Raw genomic sequence first — 16,193 nt, 5'->3', positions numbered from 1 at the left:
ATCCACCTTCCAGACTGAACGGGTCTTCCCTGGAGAACGACGCATTCTCAGACAAGTCGGAGAGAGAGAACCCTGAGGAGTCAGATGCCGAGACCCAGGACCATAGCCGGAAGACAGAGAGTGGCAGCGACCAGTCAGAGACCCCTGGGGCCCCGGCGCGGAGAGGGACCACATATGTGGAGCAGGTCCGGGAGGAGCTGGGGGAGGTGAGAGCCCCCCAGCCAGGAGCCCCACGCGTCTCCCCTGCCTCAGCCCCTCATTCTGGAAGCAGAGGTAGCCATGCCTCATCCTGGAGGGAGCACGCAGGGCCCAGCGGGTGGCTTTTGTCCCCATCACTTGGCAGTGAGTCCAGGAGCTGTCTTTTAGGGAAATAGGCTCCTCCCCTCTTCCAAAGAGGCTGCCCCACTGGCTGGCTGGGGTGCAGATGCGGGGATGGGGCAGGGGTTCGCTGCAAACAAGCAACTCCCTCCTCAGGCTGGAATGCGCTGATGGGAGAACAGGAGGCTCAGGAGGGGCCCTTGGCCCCATCTGGTGGGCGGCCCCACTTCCTGGAGGAGCGCACGGGAGGGCGTGCAAAACCTGAGTCCCATGCTCACAGGCACCTGCACACCTGGTGCTCACCTGGGGCCCTGGGAGAGCCGTGAACAAGACAGACCTGGGCCCTGGGCCCCCAGTGTATGGGCAGCAGGAAACATAGACGATAAACTCACAAACACGAGAGGAGGTTGGGGAGCGGGTGAGGGAGGCAAGCCGGGCCATGGGCTCTTTCTGAAGATGTGAGTGACGGGAGGGAGGATGGCATTCCAAGAAGAGGGACCACCAGCGCACAAGCTCAAGGCAGGGGGCAGGCGGTGGGCAGCAGTGTCCCCAGAGCATGCCTGCAGATGAACAGCCAGGGCAGCTGACTCCCCGCAGCTGGAGAGAGCTCACGTGGCCCTGGGCACCGTGGGGCGCCTCAGGAAGGGGAGTCCGGAAGGAATCACAGGATCTAAGCTTCCGCTGGGTGATGGGTGCAGGCTGAGGAAGCTGGGCTCTGGGGTGGGAGCTGCACTCTGGGGTGGGGGCTGTCAGGAACAGGGGGCTCTGTGATCTGGGATCTTGTCATTCTCATCCGGGAGGCGAGACAAGAGCAAGGCCGTGGCTGTCACTGAGGGCAAGGGGCAGTCCCGGTTTCAGCAGGAAAGAGGAATTAGGTCCTTGCTGTTGTTTGGACAGCGTTGTTTGGACAGCGTTGTGTTCGCATCTTGCTCTGCACGGGGACAGAGTGGGCTCGTCCGTGGTCTGTGAAATCCTTACGTTCAGTGGAACACCATGGCCTCCCTGTGGGCTGCTGTTCCCACAGAGCTCAGGCTTCTGTGCGGGGATGGGAAGGTTAGGATGGGCCTGTGGGGAGTGGACTGAGGTCCCTGGGGGCCTCAGGCTGAGAGTATTGGGGAAGCCACCGGCGGGTTAGGCAAGGGCCTCGGGACAGCCGAGGGGCGGGTGTGGACACTGGGCCACCCGTAGGGAAGACCCATTGTTAGGAGAAAGCTGAGGACACCCTGGACCCAGCTGTGATGGAGAAGGGAGAAGTGGGCAGACTCAGGGTATTTCGGAAGGTGGATTGGGCAGATCTCAACCAGATGGTGATGAGCGACACTGCTGTGAGCCAGGCAGGGCGGGCTGCTGCGGGTGCAAGCCTGGGGCTCCGGGCAGAGGGCATGGAGCGGGCAGCCAAGGGGCCTGGGCACCCAAACTTCAGAAGCCAAGCACAGATAAGGCTTCATAGAGGTGGGACGGGGAGGTGGGAGGAGCCAGGAGCCCAGGTGTCTCAGAGCCAGCTGGGCTGAGAGGTAGAGCAGCAGGAGAAGCAGGGATGGCTGCTGGACCAGTGAGGGGTGGTGGGGACCTACAGCAAGACAGTCTCAGTAGAGAAGAGGGCAGAAGCCTGGTGGAGAGGGTTAAGGAGGACGGGACAGGAGCACATGGACAGAGCAGGAGGATTCCCGACAGCCGAAGCTACCCATGATTTCCAAGCCCCAAAGCTGACTTGGAAATCAAAGCTACAGCACTGGGCTCCCCATGACCCCTCATGGGGTCAGACATGGCTCCTGGGTATCCACGCACACTATCCACTGGCCCAGTGCCACGAGGATCTGTCCGTGGCCATGCGTGCACAGAGAGGCGAAGCTGTTGGCCTGAGGAGTCCCAGCAGCAGGGATGAGATCCTGATGCAGGACTCACAGGCCATGCTCCATCTTGCCCCCTCCCTGGGGCAGCTGCCGTCGGGCTAAAAATGCAGAGAGCCCTGAGTTCAGATCTCACCTTTGCCGCATAGCAGCTGTGTGACCTTGGGCAAGTCACTTGTCCCCTCTGTGGAGGGGGAGGACCAGTGTCCCCGTACCCTGGGGCTGCAGTGAGGTGCAAGTCTGGAGTAAGGGGAGCCCTGCCACCCCAAGTCACGTATTCGGGAGCTGTGGTGAGGGTTAGATGTCTCAGAAAAGGAGAAGATGAGGGGGCCTTCATGAGGGGCACACAGGCTTCGGAAGGGGAGGGGTGAGTTCATGTACCCGTGTCGGTTTCGCGGGAGCAGGCTTACCTCCAAACTTACCCAGTTGTCCACATTCAATATCTGAAGGCTTCTGTATACCAATCATACCTCAATAAAGTAGTTCAAAAACAGAAAAAGAAATGTTACAATAATCTTTTTTAAAAAACTGAAGAGCAGGCCAAATCCCTGCCTCCCCAGGCAGCTGTGAAGAAAGGGTGGGCTGCAGTCTCTCTGTTCCCTGGGCCCGGGGTCCCACGATGCACAGACGGGTTTCAACAGCAGGTGTTGGGAGGCTGCACCCTGGGCTTTGAGGAGGGCAGGGCTTGGGGTCCCTGGGCCAGCAGCAGAGACAGGGGCGGGGTGGAGCCGCATTGGGAAGAGTTCACATCTGATGGGGCTGAGTCAGCCTCATGAGGCCACAGGGGCCAGGCCAGGGGTTTACACCCGAAGGGGTGGCGGGTACAGCCTCCTCCAGCCAGAGCTGCCACTGTCCCGCCACCCCTTCCTCCCGGCTCCTCCGGGCAGGGCCTGACTGCAGCCTGTCTGCCGCAGCTGGGCGAGGCGTCCCAGGTGGAGACAGTGTCAGAGGAGAACAAGAGTCTGATGTGGACCCTGCTGAAGCAGCTACGGCCAGGCATGGACCTGTCCCGCGTGGTGCTACCCACATTCGTACTGGAGCCGCGCTCCTTCCTGAACAAGCTCTCCGACTACTTCTACCACGTAGATCTGCTCTCCAGGTGCGCACCATGCCGGAAGGGGCGCCCCACACCTCGTCCTGCATCTGCATGAGACCCTGCAGCCCCCGCAGCCCCTGCCTGCCCTGTGGGGGCTTCCAGAGAATCCCCTGGCTGATCTCAGCCCACTGTTCCTGCAGCTGTAGCCTCCCAGGGGGCCCTGTCTCCAAGATGGGCCTGGGAGGAACCAGCCATCCGTGGTGAGAGGGGGGTCAGTCCCAAGCACTTGCCATGCACCCTGAGCCCTGCACCCTTGAGCTGGATGGGAAGGGCTGCAGAGGCAGGAAGGGGGCTACAGAGGCAGGAAGGGGACTGCACAGGCTGGAAAGGGGCTGCAGAGGTTGGAAGGGGGCTGCGCAGGCTGGAAGGGGGCTGCGCAGGCTGGAAGGGGGCTGCGCAGGCTGGCAGGGGGCTGCATAGGCTGGAAGAGGGTTGCAGAGGCTGGAAGGGACTGCACAGGCTGGAAGGGGGCTGCAGAGCTGGAAGAGGGTTGCAGAGGCTGGAAGAGGGCTGCAGAGGCTGGAAGAGGGCTGCAGAGGCAGGAAGGGGCTGCAGAGGCTGGAAGGGGGCTGCAGAGGCTGGAAGGGGGGCAGCAGAGCCTGGAAGGGGGTACGCAGGCTGGAAGGAGGCTGCAGAGACTGGAAGGGGGCAACAGAGGCAGGAAGGGGGCTGCAGGCTCAGGAGCCAGGCAGAGGGAGCAGGTGGGAACAAGAACATGGGCAGGGAGGCTTCCTGGAGACAGGAGCACCCTGGCAGCCCAGGTCAGCAGTGTCCTGTCTGCCCCAGCGTGGGAGCAGCCCTGGCACTTTCTGATTAGAAGAACCCACTCCCCCGGAGAAAATTATCCTGCTTGGGGGTGACCAGAGCGCCTGGGCCAAGCGGCCTGTTTCCAGCTGAGTGGGTGGATGTTGGGATGGTAGGAGGGAGGGGTCAGGGAAAGGGAGGGTGGCCCACGGCCCCCGGAGCTGGGGTCAGCGTTCTCCTGCCCCATGGCAGGGCTGCTGTGGAGGAGGATGCCTACAGCCGCATGAAGCTGGTGCTGCGGTGGTACCTGTCTGGCTTCTACAAGAAGCCCAAGGTGAGCCCCTGCCAGCCAGGGAGGGTGGGGCTGCGGCGCAGGGGTCTGTCTGCTCAGCCCTCGTCCCTTGGCACTTCCCCGAGTCCCCAGGCCACCCCCTACCCCACATGGCTTAGAAGGGTCCTGGTCACTCCCACAGATGGCCCAGGTCCTTGGTGATGGGGGACAGGGCCCCACTTCCCACAGTTGGGGCCCTGGATGGCTCAGGCCAGGCCCCCAAGGGTGGTCTCATCCCTCAAGGCCCCAAGCTGGACCCCTTCCCCCACCCCCCAAGAAAACAGCCTCAGGCCGTGTTACAGATGGTGCCAAAAGAAAGGGGCTTGAAACCTTAAACCTCAAGGTACCTTTGGGATCTGTGGTTTTCATACATTTTTAGCCATGGAACCCCCTTTTAGAACCCCAAACCCAGGCCTCCAATGATAGCAGGGCTGCTCTGGTTGTAGTGAGCGAGAGGGCCCGCAGCTCCCCTGACCCCACCACAGAGCCCTGGGGTTCCATGGGAAGCAAGTTTGAAAACCACGACCCTGGTTCCACTTCTTCATTGTGCAGATGGGGAAACTGAGGCTCAGGGAGGAGAAAGGATGGCCCGAGTCACACAGCAGGTTTGGGGTGGAGGCAGGACTTCTGACTGCCCGGTGCCTTCCGTAGCTTTCAGCAGGCTGTGTGCAGGTTACACCCAGGGTCCAAGGAGAGTGTGACAAGGTCAGGTTCTCGTGTCCCCTGTCCGAGCTAAGAAGAGGACAGGATTCCCCTGAGGCTGTCCCCCAAGAATGTAAGCCACAGGCAAAGCATAGTCCCCACAAAGCAGAAGTGAGGTGTTGTTCCCAGATGCTAGCAGCAAACCAGGCCAGCAGGCAGCGGGTAGCCCACCCACGCTGCCCCTCAGTCCACATCCCTCACCTGCTCTGCACAGCGGGCCCCTTACCCACCTGGTTCCTCACACAAGTCTCTGTTGTCTGCAGGGAATCAAGAAGCCGTACAACCCCATCCTGGGGGAGACCTTCCGCTGCTGCTGGTTGCACCCCCAGACTGACAGCCGCACGTTCTACATAGCAGAGCAGGCAAGAGCACCTCCGCTGCACCCAGCCTGGGCGCGGGGCTCTGTGGGGGCCGGGCTCTGTGGGGGCGGGGCTCCGTGGGGGCGGGGCTCTGTGGGGCGGGGCTCCGTGGGGGCGGGGCTCTGTGGGGCGGGGCTCCGTGGGGGCGGGGCTCTGTGGGGCGGGGCTCCGTGGGGGCGGGGCTCTGTGGGGCGGGGCTCCGTGGGGGCGGGGCTCTGTGGGGGCGGGGCCCTGGCAGCAGGCAGGGGCAAGCGTGACCCCGAGGGCCCGCTTCCCGGGGGCCCCACATCCTGTGCACCGGAAGGGCTGTGGACCCAGCCGCTGCCAACAGGGATTCTTGCAAAAGGTGCAGACACCACCATGACTGTAACAGCAGACAGTGTCTCCCTAGGGAGAGGACAGTGTGTCCCATCTCCCAAGGGGGCCTTCTGGGGCAACTCAGGGCCCGCAAACCCCACAGCTGAGGCCTACCTGCCCTAGGCGTCGTAAGCGAGAGCCAGGAAGGCCCCTACCCGAATCCTGGGACCGGGGGAGGGGATGCAGCGTCAGGGACAGGGAGGGGTTTTTTGGGGGAAGCTGGGCTCTCGCTTCCTGGGATTACCTGTTTCCGGGGCCGTTTACAGAGCCGCCTCCCTGCACGCAGGTGTCCCACCACCCGCCCGTGTCTGCCTTCCACGTCAGCAACCGCAAGGACGGCTTCTGCATCAGTGGCAGCATCACAGCCAAGTCCAGGTTCTATGGTGAGGGGGTCACCCCGGGCGCTCCCTGGGGCCTCAGGGAAATGCGATGGTCGGGGGGCGCTCCAGGAGCCAGTGGACCAAGATCTCAGGTGGGGGCCATGTGCCTGTCCCTCCCAACCCCTCGTAGTCAGAGACCATGTGGTGGTGAGGTGGTGAAGTGCTCAGACCCGGCCATCAGGCAGAGCTGGCCCGCAGCTCCCCTGAGCTGAGAGTGGGCACCTTTTGTAGGGACGCTGTGAGGACTGAGAGAGGGCACCTACATGGAAAGGTGCGGACTGGGCCTGAGCAGCCCCAGAGCACTGCATGACTATTTGAATTGGCTAAAATGAAATGAAACCTAAGGTTGGGTGCGGTGTCTCACGCCTGTAATCCCAGCACTTTGGGAGGCCAAGGTGGGTGGATCACCTGAGGTCAGGAGTTTGAGACCAGCCTGGCCAACATGGTGAAACCCCGTCTCTACTAAAAATACAAAAATTAGCCGGGCATGGTGGCACCTGCCTGTAATCCCAGCTACTCGGGAGGCTGAGGCAGGGGAATCGCTTGAACCCGGGAGGTGGAGGTTGCAGTGAGCCAAGATGGTGCCACTGTACTCCAGCCTGGGTGACAGGGTGAGACTCTGTCTCAAAAAAAAAAAAAAAGAAAAGAAAAAGAAATGAAACTGAAACTGCAGTCCCTCTGTTGCCACATCACACAGGCTCAGTGTTGGCCCCAGAGTGGGACAGGCAGGAGGGAAGCTCTGGTCTTCAGAGACAGCCCCATTGGACTGCACTGCTCTGGGGCCTGGCAGACTTGGGTGCTCAGAAAGTGTTCGTTTGCATTTCGTCCCATCCGTTGTACCTTTTTCATCAGTTTCATCCATGGGCAGGTGTGCGCCTGTTGCCTCTGTGCGCTCGGCTCTCTGCTGGGTGTGTGGAAGTCTGGGAGGGGGTCCCAGGTGCGACCCTCAGGTTCAGCCCACCTTTTCCAACTCTGTCCTCTCCTCAACAGCAGTACCTGTGACTCATGGCCCCGAGCAGGGCGCACCCCCTCCACAGGGATGTTTAAAATCTGAGCAGGGCTCAGTCGAGTTTGAAAAAGTTTGCAGCCTCTACCCTGTGAATCTTCAGTTCTGTGACTGCAATAAACCGCTAACAAGTCAAAGGTGAAATAACCTCTCAGCACAGATGTCCTGTGCACACTGGTCAGGGATTTTACAGAATCTGAGGCCCAGAGAAGTTAAGTGACTCATGTACAGTCACACCACTAGAAGTGCCAGGAGCGTGTTCAGCTGTTGGAAGGAGCTCAGACCCTGTGACTTAGGGGTGGCCTCAGGTGTGAAGGGGCTGTCCGCACTCACTGGTCCTGCTGCCTCTTGTCTCTGCAGGGAACTCGCTGTCAGCGCTGCTGGATGGCAAAGCCACGCTCACCTTCCTGAACCGAGCCGAGGATTACACCCTTACCATGCCCTATGCCCACTGCAAAGGTGAGAGGCTCAGCCACCCACCCCGAGGTCAGAGCCAGGCTCTGTGAGAGCAGCTAGATGCCAAAACCCTTTGGTTATTTGCTTGAAGGTATCTTTACTTTGCCTTCGTTTGCCCATGACTTTTTTTGTGTGGTGGGGGGATGGAGTTTCGCTCTTGTTGCCCAGGCTGGAGTGCAATGGCGTGATCTCGGCTCCAAGTAGCTGGGATTACAGGCATGCGCCACCATGCCTGGCTAATTTTGTATTTTTAGTAGAGACAGGGCTTCACCATGTCGGTCAGGCTGGTCTCAAACTCCCGACCTCAGGTGATCCGCCCGCCTCGGCCTCCCAAAGTTCTGGGATTACAGGCATGAGCCACCGCACCCAACCTCGCCCATGACTTTTGAAGGTGGGTAATTCCACGTAGATGCTGTTTTACTGCCCTTTGAATATGTGCGTTTTGCTTGCCTTGTGGCTTCCATTGCTGTTGGGGATGATCAGCTGTCAGCGTATTTGTTACACAATCTGCTTTTCCCTGTAGCTGCTTTGAAGATATTTTCCTTGCCTTGGTGCCCTGTAGTCTTGCTATAGTGTTTCAAAGTTTGGATTTCTTTTTTATTTTTTCATTAATAGACTTTCTTTTTTACAGTAGTGTTGTGTTTACAGAAAAATTGAGCAGGAAGTACAGAGAGTTCCTGTGTGTCCCCTACACACAGTCTCCCCTGTTATTAACATCTCACACTGAGGTGCTACATTTGGTACCATCAATGAGCCAATACTGATACATTGTTACTAACTGAGTACACAGTTCACCTTCCCTTTCACTCCTTGTGTTGCTCATTCTGTGGGTTTTGATAAATACAGAAGGACATGTCTCTGCCATTACCACATCTCACAGAATAGTTGCACTACCCTAAAAATCTCTTATGATTAGACATGAATAGATGGAGCCACATATTCCTCGGTCCCCCCAGGCCCTGGCTTTTTCCAGAATGTCATATAGTTGGAATCATATGGTGTGGAGCCTTTTCAGATTGGCGTCTTTCACTTAGCAATATGCACTTAAAGATTCCTCCACCAGGCGTGGTGGCTCATGCCTATAAATCCCTGCACTTTGGGAGGTAGAGGTGGGGGAATCACTTGAGCCCAAGAGTTCAAGACCAGCCTGGGCAACATGGCGAAACCCTGTCTCTACAAAAAGTACCAAAAAATCAGCCAGGCATGGTGGTGCACCTGTGGTCCCAGCCTTGGGAGGTTGAAGTGGGAGAATAACCTGAGCCCAGGGGGCAGAGGCTTTGGGGAACCATCGTGGCACCAGTGCATGCCAGCCTGGGCTGGCATGAGACCACATCTCAAAAAAAAAAAAAAAAATCCTTGCCGGGCTCAGTGGCTCACAACTGTAATCCCAGCACTTTGGTAGGTCGAGGCGAATGGATCACCTGAGGTCGGGATTTTAAGACCAGCCTGACCAACATGGAGAAACCCTGTCTCTAATAAATATACAAAATTAGCCAGACGTGGTGGTGCATGCCTGTAATCCCAGCTACTCAGGAGGCTGAGGCAGGAGAATCGCTTGAACCCGGGAGGTGAAGGATGCAGTGAGCTGAGATCATGTCATTGCACTCCAGCCTGGGCAACAAGAGCGAAACTCCATCTCAAAAAAAAAAAAAAAAAAAAAAAAAATCCTTCATGTCTTTTTATGGCTTGATAGATCTGGATTTCTTTTTAATTTGTGCTGATTGAGGGTTTTTGTTTGTTTGAACTCTTTGCACCTGAGGTTTCGTGGCTTTGATGAAGTCCAGAAATTTTTAGCCATTTTTTTAAGTGCCTCACTCCTGATTTCTCCATTTTTCCTAGAACTCCAATGAGACAGAATTTAAACCATCTCCTCCTCTGCTTTGTCTCTCTTAATATTTCCATCATATCTCTTATCTCTTTGCATTCTAGATAATTTATTTAGATGTATCTTTAACTCTAATTATCTTGATGTGTAACTCATCCACTGAGTTTTCCATTTTGATATATTGTTTCCCGAGAAGTTCTACTTGGTTTCATTTCAAACCTGCCGGTTTTCTTTGTTTGTTTTTGTTTTTGTTTTTGTTTTGAGACGAAGTTGGAGTTTCACTGTTGTTGCCCAGGCTGGAGTGCAATGGCGTGATCTCAGCTCACTGCAACCTCCACCACCTGGGTTCAAGCAATTCTCCTGCCTCAGCCTCCTGAGTAGCTGGGATTACAGGCGCCCGCCACCACACCCAGCAAATTTTTTGTATTTTTAGTAGAGACAGGGTTTCACCATGTTGGCCAGGTTGGTCTCAAACTCCTGACCTCAGGTGATCCGCCTGCCTCGGCATCCCAAAGTGCTGGGATTACAGGTGTGAGCCACTGCGCTCGGCCTTGCCTGTTCTTTTTATATTCATACGTTGTTCCTTGGTCATGTTTGCAATCCTTTCTTATAAATCTTTGAGCATTGTAATAAACATAGTTGTTTTATCATCTCTATCTGGTCATTCTCATATTCTATTTTGTTTGCTGCTATGTCCCCACTGTCCATAGTGTTGCCCTTGAAGGTGCTCAATAATTATTCAAAGAATGGCTGTATTTAGTAAAACCTTGGGATTCTAATTTGCTAGGTTTTTGTTTGTTTGTTTTCGTTTTGTTGGCTGAAATTGTTTTGTTGGCTCTCACATTTCCTTAGTAGGTTGTTTCTGGGACACAGAGGAAGTATAGATTTGAATCCCAAACGTACTCTACACATTCATGGAGAGTTCTGGGGTTTCTTTTTAACCCCTGGAGCGCAGGCCCAATACAAATGTTTCCTTGACTCTCCCTCTGGAATGAACGGCCTTTCTGCGACTGTTCCTCTTGTTGAGGGTGTAGCCATGTGAGAGTGCCTGCTTAGTGGAAATGTCTCGGAAAATATCTCTCCTGGTTACTCTGACCCAAGGACCTGTCCGCCACTTCCCACGGGAACCTCAGAAACCAAGATCTCAGATCAACAAATGCCCCTCTTTCTCTTCCCCCCTTTCCTCTCCTCCTTCCGTCTTCCCCCTCTTTCCTCTCCTCCTCCTCCCATCTGCTCCCCCTTTCCTCTCCTCCTCCTCCCATCTTCCCCCTCTTTCCTCTCCTCCTCCTCCCATCTTCCCCCTCTTTCCTCTCCTCCTCCTCCCGTCTTCCCCCTCTTTCCTCTCCTCTTCCTCCCGTCTTCCCCCTTTCCTCTCCTCCTCCTCCCATCGTCCCCCTTTCCTCTCCTCCTCCTCCCGTCTTCCCCCTCTTTCTTCTCCTCCTCCTCCCGTCTTCCCCCTTTCCTCTCCTCCTCCTCCCATCGTCCCCCTTTCCTCTCCTCCTCCTCCCGTCTTCCCCCTCTTTCCTCTCCTCCTCCTCCCGTCTGCTCCCTCTTTCCTCTCCTCCTCCTCCCATCTTCCCCCTCTTTCCTCTCCTCCTCCTCCCGTCTTCCCCCTCTTTCCTCTCCTCCTCCTCCTGTCTGCTCCCTTTCCTCTCCTCCTCCTCCCATCTTCCCTCTTTCCTCTCCTCCTCCTCCCGTCTTCCCTCTTTCCTCTCCTCCTCCTCCCGTCTTCCCCCTCTTTCCTCTCCTCCTCCTCCCATCTTCCCCCTCTTTCCTCTCCTCCTCCTCCCGTCTTCCCCCTCTTTCCTCTCCTCCTCCTCCCGTCTTCCCCCTCTTTCCTCTCCTCTTCCTCCCGTCTTCCCCCCCTTTCCTCTCCTCCTCCTCCCGTCTTCCCCCTCTTTCCTCTCCTCCTCCTCCCGTCTTCCCCCTCTTTCCTCTCCTCCTCCTCCCGTCTTCCCCCTCTTTCCTCTCCTCCTCCTCCCGTCTTCCCCCTCTTTCCTCTCCTCCTCCTCCCGTCTTCCCCCTCTTTCCTCTCCTCCTCCTCCCGTCTTCCCCCCCTTTCCTCTCCTCCTCCTCCCGTCTTCCCTCTTTCCTCTCCTCCTCCTCCCGTCTTCCCCCCATTTCCTCTCCTCCTCCTCCCATCTTCCCCCTCTTTCCTCTCCTCCTCCTCCCGTCTTCCCCCTCTTTCCTCTCCTCCTCCTCCTGTCTGCTCCCTCTTTCCTCTCCTCCTCCTCCCATCTTCCCCCTCTTTCCTCTCCTCCTCCTCCCGTCTTCCCCCTCTTTCCTCTCCTCCTCCTCCTGTCTGCTCCCTTTCCTCTCCTCCTCCTCCCATCTTCCCTCTTTCCTCTCCTCCTCCTCCCGTCTTCCCTCTTTCCTCTCCTCCTCCTCCCGTCTTCCCCCTCTTTCCTCTCCTCCTCCTCCCATCTTCCCCCTCTTTCCTCTCCTCCTCCTCCCGTCTTCCCCCTCTTTCCTCTCCTCCTCCTCCCATCTTCCCCCTCTTTCCTCTCCTCCTCCTCCCGTCTTCCCCCCCTTTCCTCTCCTCCTCCTCCCGTCTTCCCCCTCTTTCCTCTCCTCCTCCTCCCGTCTTCCCCCTCTTTCCTCTCCTCCTCCTCCCGTCTTCCCCCTCTTTCCTCTCCTCCTCCTCCCGTCTTCCCCCTCTTTCCTCTCCTCCTCCTCCCGTCTTCCCCCTCTTTCCTCTCCTCCTCCTCCCGTCTTCCCCCCCTTTCCTCTCCTCCTCCTCCCGTCTTCCCTCTTTCCTCTCCTCCTCCTCCCGTCTTCCCCCCCTTTCCTCTCCTCCTCCTCCCGTCTTCCCCCTCTTTCCTCTCCTCCTCCTCCCGTCTTCCCCCTCTTTCCTCTCCTCCTCCTCCCGTCTTCCCTCTTTCCTCTCCTCCTCCTCCCGTCTTCCCTCTTTCCTCTCCTCTTCCTCCCGTCTTCCCCCTCTTTCCTCTCCTCCTCCTCCCGTCTTCCCCCCCTTTCCTCTCCTCCTCCTCCCGTCTTCCCCCTCTTTCCTCTCCTCCTCCTCCCGTCTTCCCCCCCTTTCCTCTCCTCCTCCTCCCGTCTTCCCCCTTTCCTCTCCTCCTCCTCCCGTCTTCCCCCTCTTTCCTCTCCTCCTCCTCCCGTCTTCCTCCTCTTTCCTCTCCTCCTCCCGTCTTCCCCCTCTTTCCTCTCCTCCTCCTCCCGTCTTCCCCCTCTTTCCTCTCCTCCTCCTCCTGTCTGCTCCCTTTCCTCTCCTCCTCCTCCCATCTTCCCTCTTTCCTCTCCTCCTCCTCCCGTCTTCCCTCTTTCCTCTCCTCCTCCTCCCGTCTTCCCCCTCTTGCCTCTCCTCCTCCTCCCGTCTTCCCCCTCTTTCCTCTCCTCCTCCTCCCGTCTTCCCCCTCTTTCCTCTCCTCCTCCTCCCGTCTTCCCCCCCTTTCCTCTCCTCCTCCTCCCGTCTTCCCCGTTTCCTCTCCTCCTCCTCCCGTCTTCCCCCTCTTTCCTCTCCTCCTCCTCCCGTCTTCCCCCTCTTTCCTCTCCTCCTCCTCCCGTCTTCCCCCTCTTTTCTCTCCTCCTCCTCCCGTCTTCCCCCCTTTCCTCTCCTCCTCCTCCCGTCTTCCCCCACTTTCCTCTCCTGCTCCCGTCTTCCCCCTTTCCTCTCCTCCTCCCGTCTTCCCCCTCTTTCCTCTCCTCCTCCCGTCTTCCCCCTCTTTCCTCTCCTCCTCCCGTCTTCCCCCTCTTTCCTCTCCTCCTCCCGTCTTCCCCCTCTTTCCTCTCCTCCTTCCGTCTTCCCCCTCTTTCCTCTCCTCCTCCCGTCTTCCCCCTCTTTCCTCTCCTCCTCCTCCCGTCTTCACCCTCTTTCCTCTCCTCTTCCTCCCGTCTTCCCCCTCTTTCCTCTCCTCCTCTTCCCGTCTTCCCCCCTTTCCTCTCCTCCTCCCATCGTCCCCCTTTCCTCTCCTCCTCCTCCCGTCTTCCCCCCTTTCCTCTCCTCCTCCTCCCGTCTTCACCCTCTTTCCTCTCCTCCTCCCATCTGCTCCCTCTTTCCTCTCCTCCTCCTCCCGTCTTCACCCTCTTTCCTCTCCTCCTCCTCCCGTCTTCCCCCCCTTTCCTCTCCTCCTCCCGTCTTCCCCCCCTTTCCTCTCCTCCTCCCGTCTTCCCCCTCTTTCCTCTCCTCCTCCCGTCTTCCCCCTCTTTCCTCTCCTCCTCCTCCCGTCTTCCGCCTCTTTCCTCTCCTCCTCCTCCCGTCTTCACCCTCTTTCCTCTCCTCCTCCTCCCATCTTCCCCCTCTTTCCTCTCCTCCTCCTCCCGTCTTCCCCCTCTTTCCTCTCCTCCTCCTCCCATCTGCTCCCTCTTTCCTCTCCTCCTCCCGTCTTCTCCCTCTTTATTTTTTCTTGTGGGGGAATTCCCATATTTTCTTGCATGCTCATTGACTCATCCGTGCTTCATATATTTTTTTCAACTTTTTATTATGGCAAATTTCAAACATATATAAAAGTACAGTACACCCCATGTACCCACAGCACAGCAAGCCACCCACCTTCATGCTCTCCGCTGAATTAATTGGAAGTAAATTTCAAATATCATGTCATGTCATTTGTGTATTTTATTTTATTTTATATCATTAAAGATAAGGATTTCCCTTCTTTCTTTCTTTTTTTTTTTCTTTTTTTTTTTTTTTTGACAGAGTCTCACTGTGTCACCCAGGCTAGAGTGCAATGGTGCAATCTCAGCTCACTGCAACCTCTGCCTCCTGGGTTCAAATGATTCTCCTGCCTCAGCCTCCCGAGTAGCTAGCATTACAGGCATGCGCCACCACACCTAGCTAATTTTTGTATTTTTAGTAGAGATAGGGTTTCACCATGTTGGCCAGGCTGGTCACAAACTCCTGACCTCAAGTTATCAGCCTACCTCAGCCTCCCAAAGTGCTGGGATTACAGGCGTGAGCCCCCACGCCAGGCCGGGATTTCCCTTCTTAACCATAGCCACAATACTATCATCAGACCAAAAACAAACAAACAAACTCTTTGTTGTCATCGATTCTACAGTCTAGGTTCAGATCCCCAGCTGCCACGTGCCTGTGTCTTGATCCCCCACACACGTGACAGCTGGCCATTTGGCTAGGTCTCTGCATCAGGCCATGCTCCGTGCATGGCTGCCCTGTGTTTATGTCTTCTTTATGTCCCTGCCTCCTGTTTTTCCCTTGCAGTGTGTTAGTCATTTCCTCCTAGTCCCCTCCAGCATGGATTTTCCTGACTGCATTCCTCTGCCCTTGGGATTTCCTATAAACCACCAATTGATTTGATCTCAGGATGCATGATCACGTGCAGCACAATTTTTTTCAACACGACGCTTAATCGGGGGTTTTGTGTCTTTCCACAGCAGGGTGCACAGGGCCTGTTGTTCTTTGTGACATTAGCGGACATTGATTCTCAACGCCTGGATCCGTTCATGTAGCAGGCATTGCTAGATGGTGACGTTCCATCCTCTTTCACTTAATCACCGGAAGGCTTCTCGAAAGAGAAACTTCCCCTTGTCTACTATGTGGTTACCCAACAGGATTGGTTTGTTTTAGGATAAATCCCAGGTTTTTTATATTTTCAAAATAATGAGTTTTTCCCCTGCTGTCTTCCAAAGGTGACTGGCAAAGGTCATTATTGCCACGTATTATTTGATAGGAACGTATTTGGTGATTTCAGAACCTTTCAGTTGTTAACTTTATTGATATTGAAATTGCCCCATCTTTGGCCAATGGGGGCCATAGTTGGCTCTAGGGCCCCCTGCACACCCCAGTAGCTCTGCTGGCATCCTTCCTTCTGCCCTGACCATGTGTGCACCTAGGACATTTCCTACACTAGACCTCAAATCGACCATTTCTCCAGGGAGCTCCAGGTTCCTTTCACTAGGAAATAATATTTAGTGATCACAATCTGGAGGTCAGATCTGCTTTGTTTTTCTTTCTTTTTTTTTTTTTTTTTTTTTTTTTTGAGACAGAGTCTCACTCTGTTGCCCAGGCTAGAGTGCAGTGGTGTGATCTTGGCTTACTGCAACCTCCGCCTCCTGGGCCTTCTTCCTCTCCGTGGAGCCTGGAGACCCCCCAGAGCTGCACAGAGAAGCCGCTTTGTCTTTCTAGGCTGCATAGCTTTCCATCGTGCTCATGGGCCAGGGTGCACTCATGCAGCCCCCTCTGGAGGGATTTGGGGGTGTTTCAAGCCTTTGTTGCAACAAGTAGCTTGTTGTTCCTTTTCTTCATTTTTAAGAGACATATTTTGCCACATATTTCTAAGTGGTTTTTAGAGTGCGAATGTTTGCTTTTGATGGCGGTGGTGGTGGTGCTTTAATTAGATTAACTCCTCCGTATGCCAGACATGGAAGAGTTGTTCTTTCCTTCATTAATTGAAAAAAAACAAAAAAAGATGTATTAATTTTTTTAAACATACGGGATGCCATCATGGGTGCTGGTGCCCGCTGTGTTCTGGGTGCCATCCTGGGACGCAGCGGTGAGCGAGAAGATGCCTGCCCTCAGGAGCCCGACGCCGGAGCGGGAACTGCAGAGTCAAATGAAGCACGATGCGTGTTTCACAGGGCTGGTGGCCTCCCGGGAGCCTGGAACAGGAGGCGACACCTGGCATGAGCAAAGGCCCTGGCGAGGACAGAGCCCCTTTAGTGGTCCCTGAGGGACCAGGCGTGCCTCCCAGGCTCCACGCCTCCCAGGCTCCGCACCCCCACCAGCCTCTCCCTGTGGGGTTCTGCTCCCAGCGTCTCCTGTCCTTCTCACCCTCCCGGGGACTGACACAGG

The 16,193-nt window shown here is 56.3% G+C and overlaps 1 protein-coding gene across 6 annotated transcripts in view; it reads left to right on the top strand.

Annotated features, from left to right (window-relative positions):
* OSBPL5 (oxysterol binding protein like 5) overlaps positions 1 to 16,193 on the top strand; it is a 76,617-nt gene that overhangs the window by 53,265 nt on the left and 7,159 nt on the right. For 4 of the 6 annotated variants that reach the window (XM_063728353.1, XM_063728350.1, XM_063728352.1 and 1 more), the window contains exons 9-14: positions 14 to 206; positions 3,083 to 3,267; positions 4,261 to 4,342; positions 5,305 to 5,403; positions 6,044 to 6,140; positions 7,504 to 7,602. In XM_063728353.1, coding sequence (XP_063584423.1) covers positions 14 to 206; positions 3,083 to 3,267; positions 4,261 to 4,342; positions 5,305 to 5,403; positions 6,044 to 6,140; positions 7,504 to 7,602 — 755 coding nt within the window. The remainder of the gene's footprint in view (positions 1 to 13; positions 207 to 3,082; positions 3,268 to 4,260; positions 4,343 to 5,304; positions 5,404 to 6,043; positions 6,141 to 7,503; positions 7,603 to 16,193) is intronic. The other 2 variants (XM_063728351.1, XM_063728354.1) reach the window with 1 other exon arrangement.

This window comes from Pongo abelii, chromosome 9, assembly GCF_028885655.2.
Source record: "Pongo abelii isolate AG06213 chromosome 9, NHGRI_mPonAbe1-v2.0_pri, whole genome shotgun sequence".
NCBI classification, from domain to species: domain Eukaryota; kingdom Metazoa; phylum Chordata; class Mammalia; order Primates; family Hominidae; genus Pongo; species Pongo abelii.
Note: the sequence above shows the minus strand (reverse complement) of the source record. Positions and strands in the feature narration are given on the sequence as shown.